Below are 19,116 nucleotides of genomic sequence, written 5' to 3'. Positions count from 1 at the left end.
AACTCACCAGCGAAGTGTCAAATATCATCAGCCGCTAACTCACCAGCGAAGGGCCACATCTACTCAACCGCTAACTCACCAGCGAAGGGCCACGTAAGCAATCAACAAACTCAACAAGCCAACACGGCATTCAAAACGGCCACGGCCACGGCCACAAACAAATAAAATTTATCACATAATCTCAACCAAAAGAAATTTACAAGGAAGTTCAAGAATGGCAGTCAGAGATACGAAACAATCTTTTTCATTCGGGCGGAGTGATATAGCGGGTTGTCAACACGCATCGCGGCTCGTCAACACGCATCACATGTCTACTGGACAGATAGGCCCATATAGTGACAGCACGGAGAAAAACAAAAATAAATTCAAGTGTCAGATCGGAAATGGCTTTTGTCTCTCCCTAGTCGAATTTGCTAAAATGTATAATTCTTAAAACCTTTCTTTTCAATTATAAATAAGAAAATACCAATAACATTTTATTAACGATCAGTATGACAACACATAGTGTCGTGGATATTAATCATATATAAAATAAACCAAATATAAATAATATTTTATGAAATTTATTATGACTACAATTTGGATAATTATGGTATATAATATGGAGCACTACAACTTCTCCATACATACCAAACCAAGTTATTAAAGTTGCAAGTTATTAAACATTCAAAAAATTATTTTATGTAAAATTTGACAAACATGAATATTTTGTTCTAAAAACAAAAAACAAAAAAATATGTATATATATAAAATTTTGAAAAATAAAATCAAGTAATCGAAATATATCGAATGAAAGATAAAAGAAAATAAAAGAAAATATCAAGTGGTAAAAAATTGTTCAAATATTAAAATAAATCAGATTTACATATGTTAATTAAATTTTGATAACTGTCAAAAAGTAAGAAAGAAGAAGTTCTCTTATTAACACAGTCAGAATTTAAAAAAATGAAAACAGATTCAGCAAATCTTCTCAGGTCAACATTTTGTTCAATATATAAAATAACTGGATTGTTTAGGTCAAATGTGTGTTTAAAATTTTGCATATGGTCTGAAAGCATTGTTTTATATTGATTTTTATTGTTTGAATTATATTTATTGTTGAATATACTGTGAACTCTCCCCAATATAGAATTTTTCACAATCATTACAATTCACCTTGTAAACGGGTAAACAAAATTTTCTCACGTCAGAAATTAGTTATTTTGTCGTACAAAATTTATAATTAGTTCCATCAGTTTTAATAAGTTACTAATAAGTTAGTGAGCTGAGTGATCCTCGCCTCTGGGTGCAGGTACAATTTTTGTTAAAATGATCCCCATCAGAGGGGACATAGTGTCAAACAATGCTGGTGATGCAATCAATGAATCACACAATAATTTGAACACAACGCTATGTCCAGGTATATCAGATATAGCCCAAAACCCGCTGACCAGCTCATGCGACGGTATGACTAGTAAAGTAGAACCAGTGGCTGATCTGTCACATATAATTCCGGAAAATGTCATTTTACAACGGAATGAGTCATTGAAGAGCCTTGAGAATTTGATAAATGAACTACACATGATTGTCAAATCAAAGTCAAACATACACAAAGAGGTGAAAATAAAAACAGGCAACATAGCGGCCGTAATTAAAAGATTTATTGATTTAGACAACCAATTGTTAGAGGAAAAAGGCCGAACCACAGATGATATGGAAGTTATGATAAATGAAGTGCAATGTTGTGAGACAGCCCCTATAGAAAAAAGTGTACGGCAGGACACAAGCAAAGCCACAAGAAACCGAAACTCACAACATATAAGCAAAAATCAGGTTAATGAGAAAAATGGTTTGCCAAGACGTCAGACGACCATAGAAATATGTAATGAAGAAGAAATCGAGGTAAATGACTGGCATAAAGTTCAGCCGAGAAAACAGAAAAAAAAGGAAGCAAGGGTACATCTGTCAGAACAGGACTCTAACCATAAAATGATAAAAAATCATAGAATTTTTCCAAAACCAAATGCCTTATTAATCCGGCCGACCGAAAAAGTTAATTATTCCGAAATATTACGTCGCATCAAACATAATGTCCCTGATGACAAGGTAAATACGACGGTAGACAAAATAAACAAAACCAGAAATGGAGACTTGTTGATAACTATTTCTAAGAAAAGTGCGGACAAAGGCCAAGGACTACAACAGATTATCGCAGGTGTGTTAAAGGATGAGGCCGAAGTTATTTATAAGGGGCACCAAGAAACTATAGAAATAAGGGATATTGATGATGAAACCTCAAAAATTGATATCCAGATAGCGCTACAAAAAGCTACCGGAGGAGCCTGCAACACACCAGCAGAAGCAATTAGGCTTCGTAAGGCATATAGAGGTACCCAGATTGCTACTGTAGCTCTTCCAGCGGCAGTTGTACACGATCTGCTCAAAGCAAATAGCAAAATACGAATTGGATGGGTCAACTGTCGAATTAAAATCATCAAGAAACCAATTCGTTGTTTTAAATGCTGGCTATTCGGACATTATGGATCACAGTGCAAGAGCGAAGTGAATCGGACCAATCTATGCATTAGATGTGGACAAGAAGGTCACAAAATAGCCAACTGTATAAATGCAGCAAAATGTGCACTATGCGCTGAAAATGGAAACTCTGAAAATGTAGCACATCATGCCGGCACTCACAGATGTCCTGTATATAGGGAGGCCATAGAGAAAATAATGAACGCAAAAGCATGAAGATAATACAGCTAAACATGAATCATTGTGAGGCTGCACACGACTTGCTTATGCAGACGGTAAGAGATATGAAAATTGATGTTGCCCTCTTATCAGAACCTTACAAACATCTAACTGATTGGCCATGGGAAACGGACAGTACCACCAAAGCCGTTATTTGGTCCTGTGGCAAATTTTGTTTCCAAAATGTTGTTAACATTAGCAACGCTGGATTTGTCGCAGCATCATTAGATGGCATACATTTATACAGCTGTTACGCTCCACCTAGTCTTTCTTTGCCAGATTTTGTCGATTTTTTAGATCGTCTTGTGGAGGATGCAAAACGACACCACCCCGTAGCGATAGCCGGTGACTTTAACGCATGGGCGGTAGACTGGGGAAGTCGGAAGACTAATGCAAGAGGTAAAGCGCTTTTAGAGGCCTTCAATGCACTTGACGTTGTTTTACTTAATAGTGGTGATAAACCAACCTTTGAAAAGGGCAGTGCAAGCTCAATAATAGACCTTACTTTTGTTAGCAATAGCCTCGTCAGAGGAATTTGCAATTGGGAGGTATTAGATATCTACACTGCTAGTGACCACAATGCAATCATCTGGGAAATATCAACAAATAGAAACTTTAGAAGACATGCGAAAACATCTAAAGCCATTGGGTGGAAAATAAAATCTTTTGATGAAAGCGCCATGAGAGTTGCCTTAAATTGCAAACCTATAATTTCAGAACACGCAGACGAGCATACTAGAGAGCTGATGGAGAGAATAACCGAAGCCTGTGATATCAGTATGACTCGTAAACATGGCATAAATCAAAGACAATCTGTGCACTGGTGGACTGAAGAAATCAGCTCTCTTCGTAAAGAGTGCCTAAAGAAAAGAAGGATCTCTCAGCGTGGATATAGTCTCAGTAATTCTGCACAACTGGTAGTGGAATATAAACAAGCACGTAGGCAACTAAATAAAGCTATCAAAGATAGTAAAGTTAGGTGCTGGAAAGAACTTTTGGATGAAGTCGAGGAAAATCCATGGGGAAGACCTTATAAGACTGTAATGTCTCGCCTCAAAAGCCAGCCAACACCTTCACCAACTTGCCCACGACTATTGAATAAAATAGTAACTACTTTGTTTCCACGACAACCTAATTTGAACTACCAGGTAACGCATGTAGAACAGAATAATATTCCACTTATAACACTGCAAGAACTGATGGAAGCTTGTCATCGCGTTGGTAATAGTAAGGCACCGGGATTAGATGGAATTCCTAATATTGCATTAAAAACATCAATTATGACATCTCCGACAATGTTTCTTAATGCATATAATACATGCCTGAAAGATGGGGTTTTTCCACAAAAATGGAAACAGCAAAGATTAGTGCTTATTCCCAAAGGAAAAAAACCACCAGATGAACCATCATCCTACCGTCCAATATGCATGCTGGATACAGCGGGTAAAATTTTTGAAAGAATAATTCACCAAAGAATAGATGCAATAGTTGATCCAATCCTAGCAGACAATCAGTATGGTTTTCGCAAAGGGCGATCAACTATCGATGCTATAAACTTGGTAGTTAATACCGCCAAGGAGGCAATTGCTGGAACCAGATGGAAGGGAGGTTCAAAAAAGTACTGCCTTGTAGCTACATTGGACATAAAAAATGCTTTCAATTCTGCAAACTGGGATTGCATTATGAATGCACTCCGTGACAAGAACGTGCCAGCATACCTATGCAATATAGTCGCAAGCTACTTTACAGACAGAATTCTAATGTACGATTCACGCGATGGTACAGAAGAATATAATATAACAGGAGGTGTGCCGCAGGGCTCTGTTCTAGGCCCTTTGCTGTGGAATATTATGTATGATGGCCTTTTGAGACTAGAGATTCCAGAATGTGTGAAACTAGTAGCATATGCAGACGATGTTGCCTTAGTGGTTGTCTCCAAACAAATTGATGACATCGTAAGCCTATTCGATATTACATTTAGAAAAATTAATCGGTGGATGGGAACAATGAATCTCCAATTAGCACAACAAAAAAGTGAAGCTGTTCTTATCACTAGTAGGAAAAGAATTGAGACCATCAAGCTAAAGATAGGAAATCTTGAAATCACGTCAAAACCTCACATCTGTTACCTTGGCGTAATGCTTGATGCTCGTTTGAATTTCAATCAACAGGTGGAACACGTTAGTGCTAAGGCGTCAATAGTTAGAACGAAACTTGCTCGACTGATGCCTAATATTGGAGGTCCTAAACAAACCAGAAGGATATTACTATCGTCAGTTATTACCTCGGTGCTGACATATGGTATCTCCATATGGGCTGATGCTCTTAAATCTCAAAAATCGAGGAGAATGGCAGGGCCCTTATATCGTCTCAGTGCTATAAGAATTGCTTGCGCATTTCGCACAATATCGGCGGAAGCAGTATGCGTCATTTCAGGAACTGTGCCTCTCTTAGTCTTAGCAGAAGAAAGACGGACAATTTACCATAGAAGACATCAACAACTGAGTCCTGAAAAGCTGAGATTAGAAGAACGGAAGAACAGCATTGACCGATGGCAGCAACTGTGGGATGTCGCAGTAAATGGCAGATGGACGCATCGTCTCATTCCTAACATCAAAGTCTGGCTAAGTCGCAAGCACGGCGAAGTAAATTATTATACTACGCAAATGCTATCGGGGCACGGCTGTTTTCGAGCCTACCTGCACCGCTTCAAGCACGATAGCTCGCCGGATTGCCCATATTGTTTGGGCGAAATCGAAGATGCTGAGCATGTGTTCTTCGTGTGCCCGCGATTTGGTGCTCTACGGGATGACGTGGAAGAGACATTGGGAGGCAGAATTACCCCAGGTAATGTTGTTGAAGTGATGCTGGCAAGTGATGCCGCTTGGAACGCCATAGACAGATTTGCGAGAGACGTTTTAATGGACCTGCGTTCTATAGAGAGAGAAAGGGCGAATGGTACTTCGCCCATTTAAAAGATAAGTATAATGTTTATTAATTATAACATTGTTTATAACAAGTTAAGAATTGTTACATTCTAGATCCTCCCCCCACGAAGTAATGCCTAACGGCGGTTTCCGTGGGGACCAGAGGCATGGGCAAAGCGGAGGTTTTAGTCGGTATTATACCAGGGCGGTATCGAGTCCGACATACCCAGACAGAAGACCGATCTGGGATGCATAAAAGCATTTCCTTCGCTATACAAAAAAAAAAAAAAAAAAAAAACCTTGTAAACGGGGTCAACAAATCTATTTTGTGGTGTTTTTGATTTTAAAGGAGTATACAAAGAATTTAGAGTATTTTCAAATTTGGAAACTAAAAGAAAACCTTCTTCAGAAAATATCTTTTTTAAAAAATAAGTAAATGTGCCTAAAAATGGTAAGGAAATAATACCTTTATAACGATTTAGAAAAGATGAAGAATTTATTGAACTAGTATCAATAGGTAACGAAAGGTTATTATTATTAATGTTAATTTTATTATTATTTAAATACTGCATACGGGTTTTTATAATATTATTAACTAATTTTAACGGATATGAATTGTCTACAAGAATTTCACGGATTAAATCTAAATTTTTGTTCCAAAAGATGTAATCACTTAAAAGAATAGCTCTATCAATTAATGAAATAATAATAGAAATTTCGATCGAACGGGAATGAAAGGAAAAATAGTTAATGTAACGACCGGACCAAGTTGGCTTTTGATACCAGTTTGTATAAATTTTGTTATTATTAAATCTAATAATTTTAATATCTAAAAAGCTAATAGAATTGTCAACCTCTTGTTCACAAGTGAACTGCAAATGTTTACTGAAAGAGTTAAAACAATTTAATGTATGGTTTATATAGTTATTATCTAAACACAAAAGAATGTCATCAACATATCTAAAATATATGAAGGGTTGAACAGGAAGTTTAGGCAAAACAAAATTTTATAGAAGTTGTAAAGTCAAATCAGCAAGAGGGGGACTAACACTAGAGCCCATTGGCAAACCAAAAATCTGTGAATAAAATTTATTTTCAAAACAGAAATAAGTATTACTGAAAATGAATTTTAAAATGTATTTGAACCAAAATAAGTTTATAGAAGTGTGGGGTTGGATATCATTCCAACGATCTGAGATAGCATCTAACGCTAAGTACCAAGGAACATTAGTAAAAAGCGATATGACATCAAAACTGACAAAAGAAAAATCAGGAGGAATTTGTAAATTATTTAGACGTTTAACTAAATTGAAAGAATTGGAAACATTAAATTCCGACAAAATGGTAACCTTAGAAAGAATAGTGCTGATGTGCTTCGTAAGTTTACTTAAAGGAGTGTTAATATCAGAAACAATAGGTCTTATAGGTAAATCTGGTTTATGAACTTTAGGATGACAGTATAATTTAGGAATATTAGGATGAAAAACTTTAAGGGAATATCCTAATGATTTAGTAATTTGTTTTTTGTCAATTAAATTATTAATAAGTTTTTGTGTCTGTCTATTTAAGTGATCTGTGGGATCGTTGGCCAATTCGCTATAAAAAACTTCATACTTCAACAAGTTATATGTTTTTGAAAGATAATCTTCCTTATTGAGAACAACAGTGAGATTACCCTTGTCTGCTCTCGTAACAATAATATCAGGATTGTCCTTCAAAAATCTCTTACATAAATTCAAATCTCTTAAAACTTCAAAATTCATATGAATGAAATTTTTATTTAAATTTTTCTTTATGAAAGATAGAAGGTTCTTACAGCAAACGGATCTAAATTTAGATTCTTTTTCAACATCCTTCAACTTTAAAATACCATTCTCTAATTTACTGAGAATTTTTATAAAATTAAAGTTTGATTTAGATGGAGGAAGAGAAAATTTGGGGCCTAAAGCAAAAATATATTTTAAGTTAGAAGGAATAGGTGTATTTGAAAAATTTTTTAACCACTTATCAATTAATTTTTCTTTTACCAGAGGAACGGAAAATTTGTTATGTTTTTCTAATAATTTATCGAATTTTTTAATATGTAACCGTTTAAGATTCAAAAATATTCTGTCATACTTGATTTTTTCCAACTCAAAAAAATTTTTCAAAATAAAGGGTTCAACTATAGAATGCAAACCTTTAACCAAATCATCGATTTTGGAATTAAGAAAATGAATGTTGGAAAAACAATTTTTAATTTCCAAAGACATAGCTTCAAAACTTATACTACATAGTTTTTTGTTAAGAGTCAAAGAAGATAAATGATTAAATTTTCTCAAAATAATATTTGTATCAAAAAATTTAGGAATTAATTTGAATTTCCTACAACGTAACAGAAAATTTCGTTTGTTAATAACTTTAATTAATTTTAAATTCAAAGAAGAATAACAAGAAAGTTTTAACCTGGTTTGGTATCCATAATGCAACTCGATAATTTTAAAAAACGAATTAGAAGATCGAACTGGAAGAGATCTTGGATATTGATGACATATGTAAATCTGATTTATTTTAATATTTGAACAATTTTTTACCACTTGATATTTTCTTTTATTTTCTTTTATCTTTCATTCGATATATTTCGATTACTTGATTTCATTTTTCAAAATTTTATATATATATACATATTTTTTTGTTTTTTGTTTTTAGAACAAAATATTCATGTTTGTCAAATTTTACATAAAATAATTTTTTGAATGTTTAATAACTTGGTTTGGTATGTATAATTTTAATTCTGTTTTATTGTATTTTGTTACTTTGTTTTATTACTCTGTTTTTTTAGCTGAATGATGAGCTAGCAGAATAGCTCGAAACGTACTAAAAAGATTTATATTTACGTTCTGGTTTTATTTTTCGACTTGTGGCTGCAAAACTGTATCAAATATATATATATATATATATATATATATACTATATACAATTTCTATAATTTATTCAATAACGTTTGCGCTGCTTGCGCCACCATCGATATTTGGCCGCTCTTTGCACTTGAACGCATTCTCTCTAATAAATAAATAATTTCAATGTTGAATTATAGTTTTCTGCCCAGGTCTGGCCTATAAATAAGATAAATTAATTATTTTTGTTTTTCATTTTTATTTTTGCTGATGATTGAACATTTTAAATCATTAAATGTGTAATTTAATGCAAATATGAAATTGTTTGTAAAAATAGTTTTGGCTATTGATTTGATTGATTGATTTGACTATTGACCTCAGTCCTTCTAATAGTTTACCTTTATTGTCCTTTCATTGAGCATTTGATTTACGAAAAGTCTCCAATCCTCTTTCCAATTCCAATTTGAGTTTTTTTTTCTTTTTTTTGGCAATATGTATATAAATTTTGGATTATTAAACTATGAAATATTGAATGAACTCAAATTGGAACTGTATATAAGAATAATCTTTGGCGATAATCGTTCCAATAACTCGATTGCAACGAATAGATTACTACGTATCTTATATATAAAAATGGATCGCAAAATGTGTTGGTAAGCGCATAACTCAACAACGCCTAGACCAATTTGACCAATTCTTTTTTTAAAATGTTTGTTGATGTCCAAGGATGGTTCTTACGGCAACAAAAAATCGAATAATTGTAGGAAAACCCCTAAAAACAGTCCTTTTCTTTTTCACATACAAACGTTTTCTAACTAAAGCGTAGAATCAACTTGAGCTTTATTGCTATTATATGAAGTTCATATAAAATTACAAGCACTCACTGTATACTTCTCCCTAAAGGATTATTCGGATTTTAATAAATCTTTCTGAAGTTTGTTAAGGAAATGTTCTAGGATGTATGTGATTATAAAGTACTGGGATATATGTGCAATATTGTAGAAATAATAGCTACTTTTACTAATCTTTCCACAATATTGTTTCGTAATTTGTAAAAATTTCACTGTATAATAACAAATGGGAAAGTAAAAATGAATAGAATTTGACCCTCACGATAGCGATTAGGATGCAAAGATGCAATTTTGGATATCTTAAATAACAAAAAATCCAATTAATTTAATCCAACATGAAGTACCAGTGTAATGTTATGGTTATGGTTATGTTACCGTTCAACAGACTTCAATTTACAATATTGTGTGGGAATTGAGACTGGAGCGCATTCCATAAATACTAAATTACGTTTTAATTAAAACTCAATAACTAATTGATTCACAATGATTTATTAGACATTGCCTTTGAATAGATATATTTGATATATGATATATTTATATACATATGTAGCGGGTTGCCAACACGCATCGCGGCTTGTCAACACGCATCACATGTTACTGGACAGATTGGCCCATATATTGACAGCACAGAAAAAAAACAAAAATAAATTCAAGTGTCAGATCGTACTTGGTTTTTGTTTCTCCCTAGTCGAATTTGCCTAAAATGTATAATTCTTGAAACCTTTCTTTTCTATTATAAATAAGAAAATACCAATAACGTTTTATTAATGATCAGTATGACAACACATAGTGTCGTGGATATTAATCATATATAAAATAAACGAAATATAAATAATATTTTATGAAATTTATTATTGCTACAATTTGGATAATATTGGTATTGCATCACATGTGCACTTCAAGATCAACAATAACACGTGCTCAATAAATCACTTATTATCATGGTAAATAAGTCGATAATAAGCACCATGGCAACAGACAGGGAGCAAACAATTTGGCAACCGCCACATACACTCAACCGCTAACTCACCAGCGAAGGGCCACATACAATCAACCGCTAACTCACCAACGAAGGGCCACATACACTCAACCGCTAACTCACCAGCGAAGGGCCACATACACTCAACCGCTAACTCACCAGCGAAGTGTCAAATATACTCAGCCGCTAACTCACCAGCGAAGGGCCACATCTACTCAACCGCTAACTCACCAGCGAAGGGCCACGTAAGCAATCAACAAACTCAACAAGCCAACACGGCAATTTATCACACAATCTCAACCAAAAGAAATTTACAAGGAAGTTCAAGAATGGCAGTCAGAGATGCGAAACAATCTTTTTCATTAGGGCGGAGTGATGTAGCGGGTTGCCAACACGCATAGCGGCTTGTCAACACGCATCACATGTCTCTGGACAGATTGGCCCATATAGTGACAGCACTGAGAAAAACAAAAGGAAATTCAAGTGTCAGATCGGACACGGTTTTTGTTTCTCCCTATTAGTTTTTGCCAAAATGTATAATTCTTGAAACCTTTCTTTTCAATTATAAATAAGAAAATACCAATAACGTTTTATTAACGATCAGTATGACAACACATAGTGTCGTGGATATTAATCATATATAAAATAAACGAAATATAAATAATATTTTATGAAATTTATTATGACTACAATTGGTATTAATATGGACCAAGCCTCCATACATATATAATGTCATGGCAACTATGATCTATATTGGAGCAAGTTGGCTCCATACTGCGGCCTCAAACGTTAGTATAAATTCTATGAAGTATTTATTATTGAATAGTAATAAGACATTTTCATATTTCATATCACTCTTTGAAGTTTTTACTCTTGGTATGCTGATCCTATTATATGGTCCTATTTTTCGCCTAGCTCTCTTCCTGAATTAATTCTACTTTGCGGTAGCTCTCATATCAATGTTAGTTTGAATTTATGACATGTCGTATAATTGTGAATTACTTCTTGAACTTTCTTATTGGTCAGTATCTTGATGATTAGTTGGCAAAATTATGGGGTGCATCTGATTATATAAGGTATTTGCAGCCTTCCGCCCGCTCTCAACAATTTTTTAACACAATTGTTAATATTTGTATCTTTATTTAATTCTTTACCGTAAACTTTTCTTTGTTCTTGCCGTATGATCAGATATCGTAACTCATTTATTTGATGTTTCATGCGGACCTTTATCTTATTATTTTTCTTTCTATTTAACCAAGATTTGTAATTAACTTCTTGAATAATTTTGCGTTGGAATAACTCCTTTATTTTCAACTCTAATTCTGATTTAATTTTTTTCTGTTTTTCAGCTCTGCTTTTGCGTTCTTCCTTTTTGCGATTATACCAAGCTCTATATGCAGCCTTTCTTGCTTCTCGTATAGCTTGTCTATCATTTTCTAGTTTCATGTTATTGCTTGAACATTTGTAAAATATAAAACAACCTTCCGCTAGAAGATCATCAGCTTTCTTGTTTAGTAATTTGACTTTTGATGAAGTATCTACATTGTGCTCTAATGCTAGTTTATCTTTCAATGAAGATATTTGTTGACGAGCCATATGTAAATTTTGTATCAAATCGAATTTTTGAGATTCTAGTAATGCTATTGAATTTATTTGTGCATGGCATAAGAATTCTAATTCCACTAGTTTGCTGTTTCTTTCCGTGTTAAGAACTTCTTCTTCTTCTAATTTTGCAACCCTGTTGTTGAGTTCAAATACTTTCTGCTTTAGCTTAACTACAGTTTGATCGGCATACAAACTCTTTCTAAATGAATACATCTGTTTCTGAAGAAACTTTATTTGTTTTCTAGTGTCAGCTGTAGTTTCACATAATAACTGTTGTAGTTTCATTATATCTTTATTCGCATTATGCGAACCTTTTATCTCCTTCTCCAATTTTGTAATAGTTTCTTGTAATAATAATTTTTCTTGACATTTACTTTCCAAGTGAATATTTATTTCCTTAATTTCTTCTCTTAACTTATTATATTCATTTTTAAGTTGAGTGATTTCTTTATTATGATTTTCAGAATGAAAGTCTGTATATACATCAAACTTTTTTTGGAGATTTTTATAATCATGATCAAGTCTATCGTTCCTCTCTAAAAGATTTTCAATAAGCCTATTTTTCAATTCGAGTTCCTTCTCTAATTTAATCATTTTTTCACTTATGTTTTCATTTGTTGAATTATTTTATCCTGTAATTTTCTTTCTAAAATACTGAATCGTTCTTCAAGTTCCCAAAATTTCTTTGGTTGCTCTATGACATTTGTTTCTGTTGTTTTCTCTTCGGCGATCATGGTAATATTGTTTGCATTAGACTCTGATAATCTTGGCAATTCTGATTTGTGTAATATGGTGTTATGTCGCCTTTTGCAAATGGAACAATTGCGTTTGCTTGAACATTGAGATATTCCATGCGAGGAATTGAGACAATTGAAGCATAGTCGAATTTTTTTTACAAATTTTATTCGATCATCGACATGTAGTTTTAGAATTTCTTCGCATCGATTGAGATAATGCTCCTTATTACAAAATTGACATTTAATTTTAATGGGCGCAGCGAAATGATTTCTTTGAATTGGTACCTTTGGAGTTGGTCCTTGTTCTCGATTTATATCATGGATTGCACATCGTCTTTCCAAAAAAGAAAAAAAATGGTCTAGAGACGGAATGTTAGTTTCCGCTGTAGATGAACTCCACGCTATCTGCGTATCTAAATCTAATTTCGATTTTAAAATGTAGATAAAAATGAGATCGGATAGATCAACTGGTATTTTTTCATTTTTTATTGCTGTAACATGTTGACGAGATTTGCATAAGAAGTATCTAAGAGATTTATTATCTCTGTTTTGTGGTTGATTTATAATTTCCTTTAACTGGGCATTTATGAGTATTAATTTATTATCGTATGTGTTTACTAACGTATTCCAAGCTGTTAAGAAATTTGCATCGGTTATTGAAACATTCCTTATTAAATTAGCAGCCTCTCTATTCAATGAATTTTTCAAATAATGCAGTTTTTGAGCATTTGTTAAAAGTTGATTATTTATAATAAGACTGGAGAACATATCTCGGAATTCTGGCCATTGCGAAAACTCTCCATTAAAATTTGGTAAGTTTATTTGTGGAAGTTGTACCATTGCTGAAGTTTTAATCTTATCTATTGCATTTTCCGTATCAGCATCAATTTGCTTATAAGATGCGATTAAATTCTCTATTGCAGTCAAAACTTTACAATATCTAATTTCCATCGCGTCGCGATCATCTATATGTTTATCTAAGTTTTGAACTATTAATTGATCTAGTGCTTCATTATATTCATCAAACGCTTTGTTAAGTAATCTTTTACGCATGTTAAGGTCTGTAATATTTATGTCTGAAGGATAATTGTTTACGAAATTTTCTACACGCGTTATATTCATTTTTGCGGCTTTGGTTTTGCCTATCAGTATATTGAGAATTTTCATTTTCAATGCGATGGCTTTTCCTAAGTTTTAATAATCAAAATTCTCCTACCTTGATACTGTGTGTGGACTGTATTTCTTCGCTGTATTTCTTCAATGTATTTTTTAATCCGGCTCGAGAGATCATTTTATGGAGCGCATTCCATAAATACTAAATTACGTTTTAATTAAAACTCAATAACTAATTGATTCACAATGATTTATTAGACATTGCCTTTGAATAGATATATTTGATATATACTTTTGTTTATACATATATAATGTCATGGCAATATGATCTATATTGGAGCAAGTTTGCTCCTGAGACTCATTTTATTTAAAGCACTTCTACATTTAACATCGCTCATATTATAAATGTATATGCATTTTGGCGTGAAGAGTAATTTTAAAAGCAATAATTATTATTTTTAGGTCAACGGTAAATATTTGTATATTATATTAAAAAATTGTAAATATGGGTACAGGACAACGTCTGTCGGGTCATCTAGTTGTATGTAAGATTATATCATCTTCTAATAACAACCCACAACGTCAATTATCTGTATTTCTACATCTACATATGTATAATATGTTCAGAATTAATGGAAGTATTTTTTCTAGACGTCAGTATATTTTTATCGTTCCGTATACTAGTGTTACTTGCATTTTTGAAGCTATGACTACTAATCATGTCAATAAGACAACTAAAAAGTCAGATTTTTAAAATCATGCCAAATTTAGAACATTCGTTGAAATTTCCTTCCAGCATTCTCAATAAGAATTTTCTCCAAATATACAATATAGCAAAAATTAATATTTATATTTTTAATAATAAATTGAATTTTAAAATAAAATTACCTCTTGTTTCGGAAAAGTAGTTCGATCTCTACCACATAACTGCTATTCCGAAATACGTCGGTTCAAATAATTACCTATTTATATGACTCAGTATGTCATTCTGAACAATAACGAAGTTAACCAACTAATCATGATTGATAATAAGAAATTTATTTCGAAAATTAGTAAATCCATATTTAATTTAAGAAACGATAAAAACTGTGAATGCAAAACGGTTTTTTTTTTCAAAAGAAAATTAATTAATTGAATTATTTATTGGGAATTTTTTAGAAGAGCATTAAGAACGAACGAAGGTGAAATTTTCATTTGATTTGTCTAGGACGCCAAAATTTTTCAAACGGAGGAACAGTTCACAACAATAATTTTTTTACATCTGCCATAGGACTGTCAGACTTTTCAGGGGAAGCATCAACTGTCCTGAGTATCAACAACGTTTGTTTAAATTGCAATAGAAACAGTGTTTTATTTATAAAATTATCGAGGCTATAAACAATAATTTCAAAAGCACCTTGTTTTGTTGTTAGTGATCCAAAAATATTAGTATATAGTAGAGATTGAGTTACCCATCTCTCCGGAGTTATCACTCCGATACAACTTCTCTCTCGAAGTGAATCCGAATGGAGTTGTCTCACTGGATTTGTCATATCCGACTTCCCTTAAACTGATACGAAATCTGTTAACATGCACAGATATTTGCTTGAGATTGTTCACTAATACGAAGATTTGGGTCGAAAGAAGTGTTTTTTTCTCGTCTCAGGCAGTTTTAGAATTTTTCAGGTATATAATGTATCAAAATGATGCTACTTTGTATTCTATATTCTGTATACGACAATGTTTGTCCGTAAATGAGTTCTTTCAATGGTATACAACCAGCTAAAAATATTTAGTATTATATTATAACTTTACCACAATTATGATTTTATAATTGTGTAAAAGTAATAGTATGCTGATCAAACTACCTGTTGTGTAATGAATTTTCGAAAGGAAAATAATAAAAGAATGTGAAGTATTATTATTTTGTGAAAAATATTATACACAAAGATTTACCCTTATTTCATATAGAAGGTTCTCTGCATTATTTTCATATAAAATAAATATATTCAAAATATTCTATATTTTCTACAACAATTCAAAGCAGTGTCCGCTCGAGTCACATACACCCGTGACTAGTGTTAGAAGTATCGACGTAAAAGATCGATCTTGAGTACTTTAAAAAATATCTAATCAAAATATCGATGCCAAAAAAATATCGTGGCGAAGGTTTCGATAGTACTCAATATCGAATTTTGAGAACTTTTCATCAAAATCAAAAATAAGTGCAAGATACATCTAAAACTCATTAAATATCATATCCCAATATTAGAATGAATTCTATTGCCTGTATCTGATGTGTTAAATCAGAATCATTTTCAATATTGTAAAATGTCAACAGTAATTTTTCAATACTAATTTCAAATTCTATTTCTTCAAAAAAAAGACAAGTTATAATATAGTTGAGTATTTTTGATTAAAACAATATAATAGTCTGATACTATATTCAAAATGCAATTTTATTTATTTTGAAGTATTTTTAAGTACAATAATATTTTTAATATTATTAAGTAAAATAATATTTTATAATTATTGTTGAATATTTTATATGAATAATTTTAGCGAGCGTGCAACTTTAAAAAGCCGTTACATATTTACATAAACGTGCAATATGAAGCCCTTCTGCAAAGCAATAAACATTCAGTTTAATGACGGTCAAGATAATATTTCGACACTTGTAGATAAACATCCCTTCGGAGCAATGGGATTTAAATTTTAAATGGTTCCGAGAAACTCAAACCCATATGTTTGCATGTTGATATTCAAAAATTTCAATACATGAGTATTTTACGTAAAAGAGAATCAAAATATAATTATTTCAAATAATAATACTCATCAATTTCAATATATTAGTATTTTGCGTAAAAGAGTAATATGTAATTATTTCAAATAATAATACGCATCCATTTCAATATATTAATAGTTTGCGTAAAACAAAATCGAAATATAATTATTTCAAATAATAACACTCATCCATTTCAATATATTAGTATTTTGCGTAAAAAATAGTCAAAATATAATTATTTCAAATAATAATACTCATCAATTTCAATATATTAGTATTTTGCGTAAAAGAGTAATATGTAATTATTTCAAATAATAATACTCATCCATTTCAATATATTAATAGTTTGCGTAAAACAGAATCGAAATATAATTATTTCAAATAATAACACTCATCCATTTCAATATATTAGTATTTTGCGTAAAAAAAAATCGAAATATAATTATTTCAAATAATAATACACATCCATTTCAATATATTAGTATTTTGCGTAAAAAGAATCGAAATATAATTATTTCAAATAATAATGGATGAGTATTATTATTTGAAATAATTATATTTCGATTCTTTTTTACGCAAAATACTTTAAGTCATCCATTTCCATATATTAGTATTTTGCTTAAAAAAGAATCAAAATGTAATTATTTCAAATAATAATACTCATCCATTTCAATATATTAGTAATTTACGTAAAAAAGAATCGAAATTTAATAAACGCAAAATACTAACATATTGAAATTGATGAATATTATTATTTGAATAATCATACTTCGATTGTTGAATATGTTTTTATAAAACATTTAAGGTACTTTAAAAGGCCATTTCATTTTACATAAGAGTAATAAATAAACATCTTTATTTATTAGTGTGGTCATATTTATTTTGGGTTTTTGAACAATAAATTCTGAGACTAATGGCCCTTCGGGATCGTTTTTTGACACTTCTTTGAACAATTATGACCATCTAGAGAGACTATTGCATTGCATTTGGCAATAAGTGGGGTTCATAGTTGGTCGATGAGTGTGTTCAAAGATTTCGCTGTCGATTCTTTTTGAGTACTATCGACAAAAAGAATCGATATTAACAAATAGATCGAGATAAAAAACGATACGAAAAGTACTCACTATCGACCGCAAAGTATCGATATTTACTCAGTACTCGATATTTCGTTCTAACACTACCCGTGACATGACGTGTCACGGGTGTAGGCATCTTGTGTCGTGACCTCTACAGCTATACGGAACCAGAAGCGATGAAGAAACGAAGCAACTCTAACATCATAGCCACACCACATCTTTACATTTTTATATATATATATATATATATATATATATATATATAGAATTTTATGATATGAGTGGAACGAATATTAATTGTTTAATATGAACAAAACAGCACTCAGATTTGTTTAACACAACTTTATTTTATGATTACAGACGTTTCGAGACCATGGTGTGTCTCATCTTCAGTGTAATTTCAAAAACAGTTACTTATATACTACACATTCTTTAATAATTTATTTAAATTTCATTTAATTTTTGATATACAAAAAACACCAACTATTCCTTGCAATGCTTGACACAGTACTAAAGAAACATATAACACTTACAGAAATATTCTAAACAAATTTGAAGTACTTATCTAGATGGAGACAGAATGGGTATCATTATAATGTAAACAAAAGGAGTGCTATCGCATACAAAAATCGATAAAAATGAAAAAACAAATTAATTTATTGAAAAGAATAAGATAAATGAAAAAATTTTATAAATTATTAATGATGTTTATATAAGTGTCATGTAAAATATTTGTGTCGGTTCTTAGATTTATGCTATTGTTAGTCCGAACTATTAACATTGATTCTGCCATGCTCCGTTTAAATAAGTCTTTCTCATGGAATAAAATTTGGGGATTGTCAAAATCAAACTTATGGTTGTTGATATTAGCATGATCCACAAGTGTACTTTTTAAATTTTTTGTTATCTATTTTTTCACATTGTAATTCATGTTGCCTGAGTCTCTTTTCTAAGTTCTGGCAGGTCTGGCCAATATAAGAGCAATTACAATCCAAACAATTTACTTTATAACTATATCTTTCTTTTTTGTTATGGAGTTTCATCTTTAATTTTGGAATATAAAAATTTTAATTGTTTTAATGAAGAAAAGTAATACGAATATTTGTGTTTTTTGAAAAGTCTTTTTGATAATTGGTTAAAATTATTGTCAAGATATGGAAAATTAATGAAAAAACTTTTTTCAGGAACACTTGTTTTGCCAGGCTCTTCCGGTTTCTTATCAAAAGGTTCAAGTAATTTTGCGACTCTATTTTTAATAATTGGACAAATTAACTTATATAGAAAATTATTGCCAAGTAGGATCGTTTTAACTAATTTTATGTTTGTATCATAAAACAGAGGATCAGATAATAAAATAGCGTGATCTGCAAGATTTAGAATGGTAGAAATTTTTATATTGAGAGGAACATGCGAATTAAAATTATGTATCTCCCGGACCAACTATCTTTTCTGTAT

At 31.6% G+C, this 19,116-nt stretch overlaps 2 protein-coding genes across 2 annotated transcripts; one reads left to right on the top strand and one right to left on the bottom strand.

Moving 5' to 3' along the window:
* The first annotated feature begins 2,747 nt into the window (after nt 1-2,747).
* LOC113367236 lies at nt 2,748-6,568 on the top strand. Its single transcript, XM_026608863.1, has 3 exons — nt 2,748-3,382; nt 3,542-3,954; nt 6,498-6,568. The coding sequence occupies exons 1-3, from the start codon at nt 2,748-2,750 to the stop codon at nt 6,566-6,568; spliced, it is 1,119 nt and encodes a 372-aa protein (XP_026464648.1).
* A 99-nt stretch (nt 6,569-6,667) lies between these two features.
* LOC113367235 lies at nt 6,668-13,761 on the bottom strand. Its single transcript, XM_026608862.1, has 5 exons — nt 12,627-13,761; nt 11,521-12,552; nt 7,477-7,602; nt 6,920-7,410; nt 6,668-6,736 (listed from the first exon to the last, which is right to left on the bottom strand). The coding sequence occupies exons 1-5, from the start codon at nt 13,759-13,761 to the stop codon at nt 6,668-6,670; spliced, it is 2,853 nt and encodes a 950-aa protein (XP_026464647.1).
* Between the last annotated feature and the right edge of the window lie 5,355 nt (nt 13,762-19,116).

This window comes from Ctenocephalides felis, unplaced genomic scaffold, assembly GCF_003426905.1.
Source record: "Ctenocephalides felis isolate EL2017-DRISC unplaced genomic scaffold, ASM342690v1 CF-g0.4_SCAFFOLD_01170, whole genome shotgun sequence".
Lineage (NCBI taxonomy): Eukaryota > Metazoa > Arthropoda > Insecta > Siphonaptera > Pulicidae > Ctenocephalides > Ctenocephalides felis.
This window is presented reverse-complemented; position numbering and strand designations above follow the sequence as displayed.